General features: G+C 34.9%; 1 protein-coding gene across 2 annotated transcripts in view; it reads right to left on the bottom strand.

The window, feature by feature from the left end:
- LOC117336254 overlaps nucleotides 1-19832 on the bottom strand; it is a 237161-nt gene that overhangs the window by 142191 nt on the left and 75138 nt on the right. For both annotated transcript variants that reach the window (XM_033896729.1, XM_033896728.1), the window contains exon 9: nucleotides 8322-8473. In XM_033896729.1, the coding sequence (XP_033752620.1) occupies nucleotides 8322-8473 (152 nt within the window). The remainder of the gene's footprint in view (nucleotides 1-8321; nucleotides 8474-19832) is intronic.

The raw sequence follows: 19832 nt of genomic DNA, 5'->3' as shown, positions 1-19832 counted from the left end.
AATAATGATAGTAAGAAAACACACAACGTCTTTAAAGTCGTGTATTTAAACTACGAAATGTTTAAATAATTATACAGTCTATGTATGAAACCCGCTACAAAAAGTCAGACGAAATAATTATAAGCTATAGTATTCAGGATAAAATTGGGTTTTCTTCAAACAATTACGAAACAAAAAACATACATTATGTCCCCGCGAGGACAAATAATGATCTTATCAATGTTTATCGTCGTCTCATCCGTCACAGGTCGTACACGTATATGGATCAATTTCTCAAACAGACATCTTACTAGCTATATACTTCAGATATGTGTGATGACTAAATTATGCAATTAAGGACTTTGCTAGATCACGTAAAAATAAGTACGAGATCTTTCACTAAATAACGAGCCCCTTATGTGGCCTCTCCGAGGTCATGGCATCTGAGGTCATGCACAAAGCGCCATCTATAAACAGGTCAGCTAAATCAGTAGTGACTAAATGCATAGGCCTATATTTATATACAAGTATTGAATTGCAGATCATTTAAACCACATCATTTATCAACAGCAGCAATTGAGACGTTAAGGGAATTTCGTAGACTCACTATACGGTATCCAGATGTTTTTTTTATTTAGTTATACCCATGATCGTCACGGAGAACCGTATCACTTCGAATTCGAGTCTTACATTAGGGATAGGACACTTGCATGTAAGTCACAAAATCTACCAATCGTCTCGACTGCTAGCGGTAAAAAAATCGGTACACGTACAACAATAAGGGTCGATAATGGTCAACTGAGAGCCACACCACCACAGGTAAAACCGAGGGCTGAATGTAATCGTGGCCCTCCGGGGCTGCATCATCAGGATTCGCGGCGGACAAATTGCTTTGATGTTTCACGGAGAAACGATCACCGCGGATTTTGATGAACACATTACCACCGGGGATCGCGATGACGCCGTGTTCATGATCCCTGATAGGGATTTAGGGTGATCAGTCGCGGTGATTGACCCCTTGAATAGAAAATCAAACACCGGCACATGGTGACTTTGTGTTCATTCCTACGGCCTGCACTGTACAAGAGTTTGCCAGGCCACGAAAGATCAGTATGTTAGAGCGCCGGCCACGTAATCTCGGGTGAAGGTCTGAGGTGTCCGGTTTAACGCTCCCTAACCATGTCCGTTTGTTTCTCAGGAAGCTGAGAAACAGACCTGCCTATGCTGTCGGGATTGTTTCCTTGGGCAGGAAATTTTACCCTTATTAATCTGTATGGCATGCAACATGTTTCCTGCATATTGTTCAGTGAGGTAGTCACCAACTACTACAAGGAGACCCAAATTAAAATGACACTGGCTGTCCATGGGGCGATAAACCCAGCAAACAAACAAATAAGAGTTCGCATCAGCAGTTCCTGAGATTAGCTAGTTACATTGCAAGGGGAGGGGAGGGAGGAGGGAGTGGAGGGGAGGATGGGACGGCATAAAAATACATCGTACTTGTTTGACTATACATAAACAATTACAAAGCAAGGAAAATCACTGTGCTGAGCCAGGGAATTGAGCTGTACAATCATACTGTTAGGAAGTACTAAGTTACAGCTACAGGTGTCATGGTAATTGAATGTGACCTTGAACTGTGTACTATATTTGACTGTGACATTGAATTGTACAGTTTGTTTAATTTTAACCCTGAACTGCAACAGTTAATTGACTGTTACCTTAAGCTGAACAAATCTTTCAACTGTGCATGACATTGAACTGTACAATAAATCTTATTGTGACCTTGAGAAAGTATTTTCATCTATTATGAAGTACTTGGAGATCAAAGCATCAATCAGTAAACTAAAATTAGAAACTATTATACCCAGCAAATGTTGGCACAGAAACTTGATAGAAAATAAACATTTGATGGATTAATTGCCTTAGCCTGCCAACATGGCTGAGTCACAATGCACTGTACCTCAACATGTCAGACAGTAAGTGTATATAGGTATACAAGATGTTGACTTTAGGATTTAAATGTACCCAGAGAAATTGAAACCTACAAGGTGATGTTATAAAAAGGCAACTGTTGTAAAAAGGGGACTGGAAACCTGAATGACCCATGACCTCTCAACTTTGTCATTTATCTTTATCAATAAATGGACCCTTGACCTCTTACCTTTGTGTTATTCACCTTGTTTGATGAATGACCTCTGAACTCTCACCTTTGTATTATTTACCTTTAACAATAAATGACCTCTGAACTCTTACCTTTATATTATTCACTTTTAGCAATGAATGACCTCTGACCTCTGAATTTCTGTTTTAATGGATGCTACTCAGATTTTGCTCAATTGAATATTTAAATTGTTAGATATTACTCACATAAGTACTTTATTTTCTATTGCTTGCTTAGAGAAATATATCAACATTTGATCTTTTTATGTTTTATTTGCCTTAATGATGAAATACAACAGCATGAATAAAATCCATAACATAGTTATTTTCTATTATCTTAATAAACTAAAACTATAAAACTAAAATATTATTACATTAAACAATATTCATACAATTGTATGAAGTCTTTATTCATTTATCTCCATATAATGAAAATGTAACTAATGAAAAATATATGCTAGATGTTGATGTATGCTAAGTGAATGGAAGTGTCCATATCTGACTAAAGGGGTGCGATATTAGCTCAGTTGGTTTGAGCCCCGCCCACCTAACCCAGACTGGTGAAGATCTGAGGTGTGTGGTTCGACACTCCCTACCTATGTAAGGTTTGTTTCTCAGAAAGCTGAGAAAGTTGGCCTGTGCTGTCATGGTTGTGTCGTTGGGTAAAACACTTCACTTAATTGCTATGGATGGCATGTGACAGGCCTCCTGTACGTTTTTCAGAGAGGTAGTCACCAACTACTACAAGGAGATATCAACATACACCATCTCAAAATGACCCTGGCAGTTCATCGGGTGATAAACACAGCAAACAAACAAAGAGTATGTGACAAGTGAAGAAAATTTGCATGATATATGTATATGTTACAAATTATTGAATGAAAAATCCTGAGAGATGAACAAAAACAAAACATTACAGTAAAACTCGAATACAACGAACTCGGTTAGGACGAATTTTCACGTATACCGAAATAGAAATTAATCCCCGACTGTAGCACTATATAATATTAGTAATGTAACCACTTGTACAGCGAAATTTATATAACGAATTTTTGTTCATAACGCACTAATTCTTAATTGGTACGTCCCTTCATCTCTCTGTCTTAGTAAATAAGCACTCACATAATGAATTGCCAATCACCCGTAGACTTACCTGTACATGGTTTGTTTACACAGCCGTCGAAGGTCACGGCCAGCTTGCCGGGGCTCCCCAAAGGGATTTATTTGTGTGTTTACATGTAAGCCCACATACGCAGGTACATAACAGGTAAGTTTTTGCAGGTACACGTTTTACAGGCATAATGAAATCAATTGAATGAGTACTAATCAGTGTCGGGTTGTATATATGTCTTTGACTGTGTCGTGTCAGTGTAGATAATCATCGGGCTTCGCCGTTGATAAAGCGTAAGGCTTTAATGTTGGAGATGAAATTTATGATAGTGATGATTTTTATGTTTTAGTACTATGCACACTGTTCAATATGTTATTACTCTAAGGACTGATGCATATTTTCAGCAAAAGTCCATTTTGGACTCTATTACGAAAAAGGGAAAACATATTTTTTCTGTAATTAAAGGAACGTTACTTTACCTGTTTGTTTACTTGTTTGTTTTAACAGTACTAGTCTTACAAATTCGCTAGTTACAGTAGGCTGTAACACGTATAACGAGTTTTTTTATCAACTTTCATTCCCGGTCGTTTTATTTATACAGCGAACTACTCAAATTTCAAGGTCCCTTGGAGTTCGTTATAAACGAGTTTTACTGTATACTACTCTAAAGGGGTTGGGTGGCACAGTGGTGACATGTTTGTATTTCGACACCTAAGCAGCCGAGGTTTGATTTCCATATCAGAGGTGTAATTAAGGTATGGGGTCACCTGCCTGATCACATGGGTTTTCCCTGCATGGGTACTTTCAATTTACCCCCTACAGTATGACCCTTTGGGCGTCCATCGGTCCAACAAGAGAGATTAATATAAGTTAAAATAACTTGTTTCACAATTGTTTTAAAATAGATAACATCACATCAGTACTTAGAATACAAGCTACATTCACAATATATCATGTAGTCAAGATCGTTTTCCTGTGTATCCCAAAGTGAAGTAAAATTGTATCCCAAAGTGAAGTAAAATTGTATCCCAAAGTGAAGCAAAATGACATTAGATTAGAATTTCTCAATGTTATCCGATGCTGAGTTTGGAAACTTGTAATCAGAGATTGACCTTGGAAGACTTTTGTTTAGAACAAAGCTATCTTTTGTCTGATTGTTGAAATGTCTTCCAGTTTCTGGCATGTTTTCAGGATCCTAGTAGATTTATGATACACTCACAGACAGAAACAGGTGCTGCGCCTGATGAAAACTACCATACTTTCAATTACTAGTGGGCTGAACTATATATTTCTTCTCCCTCATTGTTCATCCCTTGTCCGTGTTTTTTTTTTCCCCGGTTAGTACTGATGTATTGAAGGTCTATAGTGACCTAGCAGACTCTGGCAAACAAAGGTTTCCTGTAACCTTACCACTATACACCAGACTATTACATGGTAGAGTTGACTTGGAGATTCAATAAATAAAACAGGCACAATTCTCCAACAATCAGAAGAAGTGTCAATGATTTCCCACCTCTGTAACCTTCAGTGTAGAAAGAGGCTGGTCAAGGTCATTATACAGTCATAGTTTAACTATATGATATGATTTTCTAAATAGAAATAGTTTTTTTTTTGGGGGGGGGGGGGGGGGGGGGATTTTAGATCTATTACAACTCTGGCAATTTTGTTCTATGCATAATGCTCTATACCTTTGCGGAAGTCAATGTATTTTGCATTATTCTTGACAGCTAGCATGCAATGATCTCTTTCTTTCATTTTTTCATTTGAGTTTAATCCTTGTGTGACCCTTGACCTTACATCTCCACTTATTGACTTTTACAATACAGCTCTAATTTTGCAATATATTTCACCTCTATCCTAACTTTGTGTTACTCTTGACATCTTTTACCGATTATAATTCTTCCCTTTCAGTCTTTGACTGTGTGACCTTGACTTACGTTTGCATTACCTTTGACCTCAATCAAACTCTGACCTCTCACAATTGGGTTATTCTTGAAAAGTATTATAGTTGAACTCTGTTAACTTTTGAATCATTCCTTATTTCTACCATTGTCTGAGCCAATGTATTACATATATATAAACATTGGATTTCTGACAAACCGATAATACTTATCTCCTTACTTATGTAATACCTTGTTGTGGGTCAGCAAGAACGTTTGGTCTCCTTTGCTCCAGCTTTGTGGGGATGGCTTGTTTATAGCATGTGATATTCCCCTACTGACATTTTCTGGTAGCCCACCCTTCCATATACACAAAACCATGACCAACAAATCTATATTTCTCAGCACACAGTTCTTGTAAATAACAATAAATGCCTTGGCATCACATAACACAATCTCAAGATACTACAATTAAATCCGTCTGCAATACCCCTTGAGACTGCAGTATTTAGATAGCTGGCAGTTTTTTCACCACAAAACCGAAAGATGTGTAATATTTCAGAATCAATGTTGAACAGAATATGCCCTCTATTTTTAGAGATCTAATATATATCACACTTGAATATAAATCTATCTAATTATTTTCATGCATTTCAAGTTGCTGCTCTGGATCTCATTATTGTAGTAGGGAGGCCCAATGGGCCTGTATCAATTATTCATTATTCAATGATATTCGTAAAAATATCTCATATTGTGACCTTGATTGAAGATGGATTTAGGGAAGAAATCTAGCTACCAAAAGATTTTTTGTACAGTCCGTATATAAAGACAACCTAATCCAGGAGAGAAATCTATCACACACAAAAAAAGAATTAAACCTTCATACTTTCTATGTAAAAACAACCTTAACAGACTTAATATCCTCAATTCTTCAATTTCTAGATTTTAAGTTTATTCAGGTCATGTTGTTTTGTTTTTTTTTTAAATTTCAAACATAGCACTCCCTGGGAGCAAGAAAAAGGAAAAATATCTTGACTTCAGGTATAAGAGTTTGTCATCGGAAGTTATTTATGATTTTGACAAATTTGACTGAGCTCCCCTGTGACCTTCAATAAATGTCAAGGTTATCTACTAGACCACATACTTTGTGATAATATGATACTGTCAAGCTACAGGTCAAATATCCTGATTTTTGTCTTTTTAGTTCTTCTTTTAGTTCATTTGAGCATAATTACCAAGTTTCACCCTGTGACCTTTATTATATTTTTACTTTAGGTTCGGTACATCCAAAAATTAACCTAAAGTGTAAAAAATTTTCTTGAATATAAACACAATCTCAGAGATGCTTTGAGCGAGCCTGGGGCTTGTTTATTTATGCGGACAAACTGGTTCATTAATTTTTTCAAATGTAACATTTCAGGCATAAAATCTTGAGACACCTGCAGATATTTAAATACAGGCCTTGAAGATTCTATGTCGAGGCATATGTCTGGAAGGAACTAATACATCGTTTGGAGCAAAATAAACGAAAATGGCCGCATTATATATAGGTAATTCTATGCCACATTGACATAATTACACCATCTCAGGCAACTTCGACCAATAGAATATGTATGACATGATGACAATGCTATACGCTACAATTTATCCAGTTAAGAGATTTCTATTCATTCATATAAAAAGTCTTGGCGAAATATTATCATACATATGACACCGAGTTTAACTGTAACACTATTTGGTATCCTAGTAGCTTAACTTGTCTAACACGAGATGACCCAGTACCGTGTTACAGGCCCGGAATATGTCAGAATCAGACAAAGGCAGTAATTACATTTACATAAATACCACCGTAAGCATCTGATGGAGGCAAATGGTTCTGCCGCTAAAATGACCAGCAAGGTTCAGGATCAGGCTGGATGGGCCGGATTATGGGAATTGTTTCATTCTGATGACCACTGACCAGTGGGGCAATCAAGCTCCTATAATGGCCAAACTATTATCACTTAAGGCTGTGTTTCACAAGATTGTTTTCCATCTGGCCGCTGGTCAGACTGGTCATTTCGAAACTGTCACTATTAATTGACAAAAATCTGTCACCTTTTGTTCTGAAGTTTGACCTCTTGTGGTCATGTCAACCAGAGTAATTACTATTGATGTAAATACTCTGTTGCAAATCTCATTTTAGGGATATTCACAATGAAAACATTGTACCAATTTATCAGTATGCCAATCATTTTATCATACCCTTAGTACAGATTGAACGCAGACCTACATTGTATATTTAGATTACAATTCACCTTAAATACAAAACGAAACAGAATCTTTCTTTCAAATCGCAATTTTTTCATTTCTCAAAACAAGAGGCCCAATTGGCCTGCATCATTTCTGTACACAAATTTTGTGGGGCTCCATCCCAGAAACCTCAAATATCATGATAATAGACAGTTTGGTTTTGAGAAGAATTTGTTTGAATGTTTTAATAAATTTCGACCTCTGTGACCTTGAATACAGTTTAAGGTCATTCTTTATGCAAATTTGTGAAGCTCTATTCCAGGAACCCACCTGCCAGCTCTCATGATTCTAGGGCTTTTTGTTTGTGAGAAAAAGTCATTTCAATTTTTTAAACAGGTTTGACTCCCATGACCTTGAATATTGGTCAAGGTAATTTCTTTTCACAAACTTTGCAGAGCTCCATTCATGTAACCTAGCTACCAGCCAAATATCATCATTATATATTTTTTTGTTTTTTGTTAACCAGATGAAGTCATTTGAATATTTTTTTTAATTTTAAAAAATTGCCCCCATGACCTTGAATATGGGTCAAGATCATTTCTTTTTGCAAATTTTGTGGGGCTCCTTCCCAGGAACCTTCCCTTCGGACAAGGTGAGCTAAAAATGATGACAAAATTGACAAAATCTATGCTAGGAAAAATTACTGGTAGCTATTTTTAAATTTAATTTCATCTTTGAAATATGGTAATTATAGTTCAAACAATATAAACAAATGAAAATAAATCAAGCTTTTTACTATGAAATTCATATACATGTACAATAAAGAGGATTTCATCATTAACATCTTTTGCCATTTTTCTAATTTTAGCCATACTAGTATATTAGAATGAGACCTCACCTTTGCCATGTTTCTAATTTTAGCCATACTTATATAGTATATTAGAATGAGACCTCACCTTTGACATATATTTACAAGTGTGTGTGTGATGTCCTGGTTCTGTTTGATGTAGGAGGTTAACTCTGCTGCCTCTTTCTGGAGACGACATCGTCGCTCATACAGTGTTACTTCAGTATGCCGATCAACAATCAATGTGTTCTTCATAGATTCCTGAAGAAAAAAATAAATATTCAAAATATGCTTAATAAACCTGTGTATTCTAATAGTGTACTAAAGTACAAATATAAGTTTAAAATTTAATAAGATTGAAGCCTGCCAGACAGATTTACAACAAAAACAAACATCAGAACCTAATGGATACTCATGGTTCTTGGTAAATTTTCTCTAGTTTCAGTGCAGTCAAACAAGATCTATCTTTAAAAAATCTTGCATACGGCATACCATAACACAGGAATATGGACTCTACTCAACTAGTTCTAATATACATACCAGGTACAGGTAGAGAGATAGGAGGAGGATTTAATTAATGGAAGTCTGCTGGTTGACTAAGCCTTTAATGTCGATGATATTAACTATTGATGTTCTTTTTCAAATTTGATAATTAGTATTTTATTTCAAATTTGGAATTTGGTATTCTATTACGAATTTAACAATCAGTATCCTATATTACAAATTTATTGATCAGTTGTCTATTACAAATTCCACAATCTTTATTGTATTACATATCTAATAATCAGCTATTACACATTTAATAATCAGTATTCTATTTCAAATTTAACAATTGGCATTCTAATTCAAATTTAACAATCGGTATTCTATTACATATTTAACAATCGGGATCTATATTACAAATTTAACGATTGGGATCTATATTACAAATTTAACAATCAGTATTCTATTATATATTTAATAATCTACAAAGAATGAAATTTTTCTTCAGCAGAATTTTAGAATCTGATTAGGTTTAGTTTCTGATTATAAATAGACAATGTCGTTAATGTTTCTTGACCTTCCTCATGCAGCTAATCAAAACAAAGGTCAAATCCCGATCTGACTCCAGGTGACATATGGATCAATTCTAGGTGACATTTCCGAACTTTTCAGTTGAAAATGTTAAATTTCCGAAAACTTCACGAGACAAACATATTAGCCATCGATACTCAGAGCACTACTAAGGTTTTCAGCTGAATATTTAATTCTAGCAGAAGGCATTGCACGTGATACAAATCCCCTCACATGCCAACACAAACTCATTTTAGGTATTCAAATACTTGACCAATATATTATATTGATAAAAATCTGTTTCATAAATCTGTTTAAAAATTATGTTAAGTCACTAGAGTGATAACAATCATATTCAATATTTCGTACCAGGGCAACCACGACCTTGACCTTATCATCTGAAACACAAACTCCTTCTAGGTATTAATTCTCATACTTGACCAATATATGAAGGCTGATCAAAATCTGTTTAAAAATTAAGTGCTTAGAGCAATGGAAAAGATTTTCAATCAATTCTGCAGTAACCATGACCTTGACCTTTCCATCTGAAACACAAACTTGTTCCAGGTAATAATTCTCATATACTTGGCCAATATATGAAGTTCGATCAAAATCTGTTTAAAAATTAAGTCCTTAGAGAGTTGAAAAAGGTTATCATACATACGTACATACAAACAGAACACTAGCTATATGCCCTAACGAAGGGTTAAATAAATACACTTTTTTTGTGTGTCAAATCTTAACGATTAATCTATCCTTTAAACACTTTAACTTACCAATATTTTCTTAGCAGAAAAATATCAGCCTCAAGTGTATACACATCTCATTGTTTTATCCGATAATATCAACGACTGAAAACTAAGTCAAGTGTCTGTTGCAACTTTTATTAGGGATTTTTTTTTTCGTTTTATCATTTTTTGTCGTCTACACAGTGAGTTGAAAACTGATGTCTGATGGAGATTGGCCTGAATCATATAGGTAACCATGGCGATGGAAATTGTCCTTGGCGACGTGAAAAACACTACTTTCACACAGCAGACATATACATCACACCAAACATCATCCATGAACAATTAGACATGGATAAATGTATGGCTGGCCAAACCCTCTTCTATTCTACTTTATCTTATACCAATAGCAATCATGCATTCATGGGTGAAGAGTTTACCAAGGGGAGATAATCATGAGAATTTTTTTTCTTTTTTTAATGTCAGAATTATTTTTTCATAACATTAAAGATGTAAAACTGAAGTAAAATTTCCATGTTATCTTCCTGTTATGTGTTTTGGAAACAATTATATGTACAAAGATTCATTGTAAAATCAAGAATAATGCATCATCACAACTCTTGCCTGAATGTCCCACTTTGTAAGTATTAAGGAAGTTTTAATTAGAAACTATATGGGGGGTGAGATGTACGTCTACTCATTGATTTAACTTGATATATGTATATATACCAAAGGTTTAAGTTGGACGTTTACATTTTTCAGCAAAGGAAAAGTTGACCACGACAGCACAGTCGGAAAAGAAACATATAACTATATTTTCGCTTTTACAACTTTTCATTGGAGAGAAAAAATATTCCAAATATCCATTCTGCTCTGTGTTTTAGACTGGTCAAACCATTGGTATATATTCACTACTAAGGGTAATTAGGTTTATCTGTTACACAAATTACTCGCCTGAGATATAGTCAGTACTCTAATGCATATCCTTCTGCCTAATTAGTAGACCAAATGAGAGCGCTCTAATAGCCTCTGGGATATGTGGATAGTGATGGTTCTTTGGGCTGCTTGTACTTAGCACATATTTACACATCTTTAAGCTGGATAAGTGTTATATCAATCCACCATTCTAGTTAATGTGACAGACCAAACAAATATCTACCCATAGGGAAAATGTAAATATTTGTCTTGATAAAGAACACCTTTGATTGGGAATGTTATGTACCATACCGCTGGCCATTATGTTAAATTAAAAAATTGGAACAACAATTGGTGGCAAAGTTTCAATTTAGACAGACCATTAAAAAACTGATAAAATGTTGATGTATATAATTAAAATTTTGATTAAATGCTGATAAAATCAAAAAATTGTTAAATATTGATATACAATTTCTATTTTAATACACATAACACAGAAAATCGGTCAAACATCTAACATACTACATCAAATGTCAAACCCAACCAACAAAGGATTTCAATTTCCCATTTGTTAATTTTCCATTTCTAGATAGCAACATCCCTGCTTTGCCTACCTATGGTGCTTATATGCCCAAGTTGATTGGATATTCAAGTTCTGTACTCATTACTATAATTTCAGCAACAGATGTAAACAGCAGATGTAAAAAAAACTGACAACATTGGGTTTTGAGAGATGCAGGCTGATAAGACCACAGGAAAGTTTTGGACGGCATCGTGATCTCATCTCCGTGTCCTTGTGTGTAATGAAGTTGGACATGTTTGATGCTCATTGATATGCCTAGTGATTTAATTGTCACCACCGTTTTGAGAAAGTGACTTAACCAGGATTTGATCACATTTTGCATGGTGTTTTTAGTCTAAATGTCATGTATATAGTCTAGATATATTATGTGTGTAGTCTAGATGTCATGTGTATAGTCTAGATGTCATGTGTATAGTCTAAATGTCATGTGTATAGTCTAGATGTCATGTGTATAGTCTAAATGTCATGTGCATAGTTTAGATGTTATGTGTATAGTCTAGATGGCATGTGTATAGTCTAAATGTCATGTGTATAGTCTAGATGTCATGTGTATAGTCTAAATGTCATGTGCATAGTTTAGATGTTATGTGTATAGTCTAGATGGCATGTGTATAGTCTAGATGGCATGTGTATAGTCCTGATGTCATGTTTATAGTCCTGATGTCATGTATATAGTCTAGATGTCATGTATATAGTCCTGATGTCATGTGTATAGTCTAGATGTCATGTGTATAGTCCTGATATCATGTGTATAGTCTAAATTTCATGTGTATAGTCTAGATATCATGTGTATAGTCTAGATGTCATGTGCATAGTCTAGATGGCATGTGTATAGTCTAGATGTCATGTGTATAGTCCTGATGTCATGTGTATAGTCTAGATGTCATGTGTATAGTCTAGATGTCATGTGTATAGTCTAGATATCATGTGTATATTCTAGATGTCATGTGTATAGTCTAGATGTCATGTGTATAGTCTAGATGTCATGTATAGTCTAGATGTCATGTATATAGTCTAGATGTCATGTGTATAGTCTAGATGTCATGTGTACAGTTTAGATGGCATGTGTATAGTCTAGATATCATGTGTATAGTCTAGATGTCATGTGTATAGTCTAGATGTCATGTGTATAGTCCTGATGTCATGTTTATAGTCTAAATGTCATGTATAGTCTAGATGTCATGTGTATAGTCTAGATGGCATGTGTATAGTCTAGATGTCATGTGTATAGTCTAGATGTCATGTGTATAGTCCTGATGTCATGTGTATAGTCCTGATATCATGTGTATAGTCTAGATGTCATGTATATAGTCTAGATGTCATGTGTATAGTCTAGATGTCATGTGTATAGTCTAGATGTAATGTGTATAGTCTAGATGTCATGTGTATAGTCTAGATGTCATGTGTATAGTCTAGATGTCATGTGTATAGTCTAGATGGCATGTGTATAGTCTAAATGTCATGTGCATAGTTTAGATGTCATGTGTATAGTCTAGATGTCATGTGTATAGTCTAGATACACATGTGTATAGTCTAGATGTAATGTGTATAGTCTAGATGTCATGTGTATAGTCCTGATATCATGTGTATAGTCTAGATGTCATGTATATAGTCTAGATGGCATGTGTATAGTCTAGATGTCATGTGTATAGTCTAGATGGCATGTGTATAGTCTAGATGTCATGTGTATAGTCTAGATGTCATGTGTATAGTCTAAATGTCATGTGCATAGTTTAGATGTTATGTGTATAGTCTAGATGGCATGTGTATAGTCTAGATGTCATGTGTATAGTCCTGATGTCATGTTTATAGTCCTGATGTCATGTATATAGTCTAGATGTCATGTGTATAGTCTAGATATCATGTGTATAGTCTAGATGTCGTGTATAGTCTAGATGTCATGTGTATAGTCTAGATGTCATGTGTATAGTCCTGATGTCATGTGTATAGTCTAGATGTCATGTGTATAGTCTAGATGTCATGTGTATAGTCTAGATGTCATGTATATAGTCTAGATGTCATGTGTATAGTCCTGATGTCATGAGTATAGTCTAGATGTCATGTATAGTCTAGATGTCATGTGTATAGTCTAGATGTCATGTGCATAGTCTAGATATCATGTTTATAGTCCTGATATCATGTGTCATGTCTTGTTATATATATATATATATATAACCCTTATGTCAGGTCTGTGAACCGTTGATGTCATGTTTGTGAACCTCTGATGTCATCTGTGTGGACCTTTGATGACATGCATGAACCTCTGATGTCATATGTGTGGGTCTCTCATGACATGTTTTGGACCTCTGATGTCATGTGTGTGAAACTTTCATGACATATGTTCGAACCTGATGTCATGTGTGTGAATTACTATGTCATGTGTACAAACTGTGATGACATGTGTGTGAACTTCTGAAGTCTTGTGTGCGTATCCTTGATGTTGTGTGTGCGTATTTCTGATGCTATGTGTGAATATCTCTGATGTTGTGTGTGCATATTTCTGATGCTATGTGTGAATATCTCTGATGTTGTGTGTGCGTATTTCTGATGCTATGTGTGAATATCTCTGATGTTGTGTTTGCGTATCTCTGATGTTGTGTGTGCGTATTTCTGACGTCTTGTGTGCGTATCTCTAATGTTGTGTTTGCGTATCTCTGATGTTGTGTGTGTGAACCTCTGACATCTTGTGTGCGTATCTTTGCTGTTGTTTGTGTGAACATCTGACGTCTTGTGTGCGTACTTCTGATGTCGCGTGTTCGTATCTCTGATGTCATGTGTGCGTCAATCTCTGACTTTTTTCTCTCTGTCATACCCAATGGGGTATAACAAATGAGATCAGTATGTGATGTTCTATGACGCGTGTACACAGCAGTCTGTGTATATAATCACAGACAAACATCTAGTAGACATACAGTCCCCTCAGTGTCACTGGTACACATCTAACAGACACATGTTAGTATTTCCCGGGCACGTCACAAACAACTCTACATCTCTAAGTAAATGTCCACAAGGTCGCAATATAACACGGATAATGATTGGCTGCCATTTTTTTTCATAAATTCCGACAATGTTGTCGACGTCATATTCGGGGGAGGGGGTATGCATGTCTGTGATTTGCCTATAACCAAATGGTCTTCCAAATAGCATAGAAATCTAGCATCCTTATCAGAAAGCAGACAGTATTAACCTGGGGACAACATCAAACGTCTTTCAATATTTTTTATCTCACCCTCGATATATTGACGCATTAAGCAGCATTTGAGTGTGGCATACAATTGGTGCATATACATATATCATATTGCTCAGATATCTATTGAAACATATTCATACATAGCGTAATATATATATCAAAATAACAAGGTTTCATTACACAGATATCAATATAACCAAGCCTCACTAAACAGATATCAATATAACCAAGCCTCACTACACAGATATCAATATAACCAAGTCTCACTACACAGATATCAATATAACAAGGTCTCACTACACAGATATCAATATAACCAAGACTCAATACACAGATATCAATATAACAAGCCTTACTACACAGATATCAATATAACAAGTCTCACTACACAGATATCAATATAACTAAGCCTCACTACACAGATATCAATATAACCAGGTCACACTACACAGATATCAATATAACCAAGTCTCACTACACAGATATCAATATAACCAAGTCTCACTACACAGATATCAATATAACACGTCTCACTACACAGATATCAATATAACCAAGTCTCACTACACAGATATCAACATAACAAGTCTCACTACACAGATATCAATATAACCAAGTCTCACTACACAGATATCAATATAACACGTCTCACTACACAGATATCAATATAACCAAGTCTCACTACACAGATATCAACATAACAAGTCTCACTACACAGATATCAATATAACCAAGTCTCACTACACAGATATCAATATAACACGTCTCACTACACAGATATCAATATAACCAGGTCTCACTACACAGATATCAACATAACAAGTCTCACTACACAGATATCAATATAACCAAGACTCACTACACAGATATCAATATAACAAGCCTCACTACACAGATATCAATATAACCAAGTCTCACTACACAGATATCAATATAACCAAGTCTCACTACACAGATATCAATATAACGAAGCCTTACTACACAGATATCAATATAACCAAGTCTCACTACACAGATATCAATATAACAAGCCTTACTACACAGATATCAATATAACAAGCCTCACTACACAGATATCAATATAACAAGCCTTACTACACAGATAGCAATATAACAAGCCTCACTACACAGATATCAATATAACCAAGCCTCACTACACAGATATCAATATTACAAGCCTTACTACACAGATAGCAATATAACAAGCCTCACTACACAGATATCAATATAACCAAGCCTCACTACACAGATATCAATATAACAAGCCTTACTACACAGATAGCAATATAACAAGCCTCACTACACAGATATCAATATAACAAGGTCTCATTACACAGATAGCAATATAACAAGCCTTACTACACAGATAGCAATATAACAAGCCTCACTACACAGATATCAATATAACCAAGCCTCACTACACAGATATCAATATAACAAGCCTTACTACACAGATAGCAATATAACAAGCCTCACTACACAGATATCAATATAACAAGCCTCACTACACAGATATCAATATAACCAGGTCTCACTACACTGATGTATTTATATAACTAATCCTCGCTACACACTGATAAAACACATGGTAGGTATAGTCGTATGAGAGTGAATTCTACAGCTGGTTCTCGTTGTAGTGTCCCCCGGTCTAATTGTGTACAGACTTGACGAAGAGATCTACATTCCTGGGCTGATAATGCACATCAAACCTGTATATACTGTCACCACTCTCTATACCCACTTCACTGCAGATTCCTAACAGATTCACTATAAGATCAAACATTGTTGTGATGCTGACTTAGGGATGATTATTTCTGATCCTGTTGTTAATTTGGTTAGAATTTTAGTAATTTAGTCACTCAATCAATGCTGTTTGATGGCTGGATTTGACACTTCATGTATTTACAGGTGATGACTGTGCACATACAAAAAAACATTAACTTAATTCTCCATTGTTTGTCATCAAGTTCCTCTGGTAAGCAGCCAATTATACCAAACAATAGCATGATGAATTACATAGTGTACTGGTTCAATAAACATTTCTCACATATTATATCGCTCCACATGAATTAACTAAATGTATAAAAGCTTGTACAGCATCTTTATGTGGGCGATATATATATTTTAATACAATGCCTGGTGCAGAGTGTACTGACACAGCATGTATCTACTATTTTATATCACATATGGAGCAAATCGATTAACATGGATCATACAGACACAATATCATCAGAGTTATGTCCCTTCATCCAACACTCCGACAGCAAAGAACAGGAGTTATGTCCCTTGAAATACACAACACTATATTTGATGAAAGGTTATGTCTTCTGTTCTCCTTTCCACTTTCATATAAATACTTATTTTGTTACGTTTTTTTTTTATGTTTCTAATTAAGATAGTGATACTCAGTCTACCAAAGACAGTAAGTAGCCTGTGTAATGCTATGATTATAGCCTCAAGCTCAGCTGAGAAATTTAAAACTTTAATTCACAATAAGTGCAACATACAGATATCGGAGATGAAAAGTTCTACAAGCAGACAGATTTCAAACTCTGGAAGTTCCAAAACTCCAAAATAAACATTCTAACCACACCTCATTATCACCATCGGACATCAGCCCTAACCCAGTCTACTTTTGCTATAATCATTTTTTAAAAGGTTTTTTATGATCTTCAATAGCAATGGACTCAATGATGGGTCATCTAATATATAGCAGAATAATGTTAAATTTCAAACACGAATAGATATCTAAAGATTTGCACACAAACAGACATGTAAAATACCAAAATATTTGTTTCGGCATGTAGTTTCTTACAATCACACTTAAAGACAGTATTTTACCTATTAGCCGCCATGAGTATTTATTTCTAGCAAATTGTTAAAGTAAGGGGAAAATGCAACAACCAGGCTGGGAATCGAACCTGGAACCAGAGAAGTTTACACAGAATGCCTCTCAGTATTCGACCAATGTGGTCACTCATGGTAATTAATTAACCTTGAGGCGTCAAATTCTTGAGTCCTCATTAACACAGATAGGCTTTAATCATAAATTATAAATAAATTGTTGTCACAATCATAACTAATTAACATTCTGATGATTACACTTGGAATGTTCATATTCATGCAGTTTTCAGTTAAACATGTTTATAACGAATATGCTTCATAAAATTCATGACTTTAAAGTACATAGTGTTTTTTCCTTCATCGCCAAATGCCATATCATTTGTACATAAATTTCAAATACATAACAAATTTCACATTACGAATTAATGCCTATGAACATAGAACAATTTCTTGGCCTGTTTATGTAAATATCAACACTAACTATTAACCATATAAGGTATTGGCCATCAGGCAGTCGTCACACCTAGGTGGCGCCACCTTTCTTACACAACAGCGTGACATGATACCTGACTCTAGGTAAGTTAAGTGAGTACGTAGTTGTGATTTAAATGTCCCTTTGTAGTTACCTGGTACTGAACTGTTTTTATCAAGCAAACAACTGTTGTATTATTTCTTTAAATATAACTCCTAAAATTTGCAAACTAACTCGTGTAGCTGTTTATTTTTTATTTTTTTTATATCTATATCATCCGGAAATAAGTCTACTGTTATAGTTGCATTTCATTGTATTTCCTTAGTTCTTGACTATCATTATTGTTAGTATTCATACTTATAACAAACTATGCTTATGATGAACTAATATCTTTGGCCCAAAAGATTTGTTACAGACATACATGTATGTTTTACTGTATAATATATCATCTACAGGGTATTTTCTAAATATTTTTTTATCTTTATTCCTGAAATAATGTACACTTTGATAACATAATGTATAAGAAATAAGGAAATAAAAATAAAAATCGTATTTATATAAATGTATATGTATTTATATAAATGTATATGTATTTATATAAATGTATATGCTAAGACTTTCCAGAGCTAATTCTGACTTAATTGCCATTAAATGAAAAACAGCTCCTATAGTCTCCCATTCAACTTAATTGCCATTAAATGAAAAACAGCTCCTATAGTCTCCCATTCAATGTTGTTTTCATTACTCTTTATCCATCTTACAAACTCATGCAAGAGTTGTCTTTCTTGCTACCATAGACGGCGCAGGATATCTTGTTCCAACCTCTCACTTTCACTTTAATATATCCCTCAACGTCATACTTGAGACATTTACTTTGAAATGAATTACCTCAAACCCTGAATCCTCATCAACCCCTCTAAAACTAACCAAAAAACCCTAAAAGGTAAATCTGCAGTATAAAACATGTGACCTTGCGAGTTAAACTCTATCATCACTTCCCTCCCCTTATCCTCGTGTTGTACAACCCCCAAAACCTAGCTCTACCTCATCCTACCAGCAAAATATCACAGAACTGTACAATTGTAATTTTGTATAGAGCTGATATTTCATATTGTAGTTGTCTGAGCTAGCTACCCAGTGGGCACATAACGTCTGGAGAACGTTGCAGTTACGTCAGGATGCAACGTTGCATTTAGGTTGTAGTAATGTTGCAAATGAAAGTTTGGGGAACGTTTTCATACAACGTTCCCACAACGTTACTGAGTTACGATGTGGCAACGTTTTATTTACGTTGTATAGACGTTGTCACAACGTCGTATTTTTTTCTTTTCTACTATTGTTACATATTATGAACAACAAAAACTCAAGTTTTTTTAAACATTATTTTAATGTCTTTATTTCCATGTGTCCATGTGCTTGCACTCCTCCCATCACTCCTATCTGATGTCTCTGATTACCTCGGTGCATACAGTTATCACCATTTAATCTGTAAATAGAAAAACAATCAAACAATTATTATTGATATACCGTAAACTTTTCGGCAATATATCATAACGTGCTCGGTTAACAAATATGCGTGAAACTAAACTTATGCCCGGTGATACCAAAAACGTACATCCGTTGTACTTACGTACGTGAAGATAAATCATAGCATGCCCGATCTGTTTGTAAATAAACACAAGTCAAAATCAAACGCAGTGTAATTAACAAAATACGAATCATATAGAACTTACCTTGAGTTACTGATCTGTATTCGGGAAGAAAGCTGATTCCATATGTTATTTTGAAAGCAAATACATAATCCAGTATAGCAAGTCACAGTCCGATTGAAATGT

This window comes from Pecten maximus, chromosome 10 (genome assembly GCF_902652985.1).
Source record: "Pecten maximus chromosome 10, xPecMax1.1, whole genome shotgun sequence".
NCBI classification, from domain to species: Eukaryota; Metazoa; Mollusca; class Bivalvia; order Pectinida; family Pectinidae; genus Pecten; species Pecten maximus.
The sequence above is the reverse complement of the archived record's forward strand: the minus strand, read 5'-3'. Positions and strand labels throughout refer to the sequence as shown.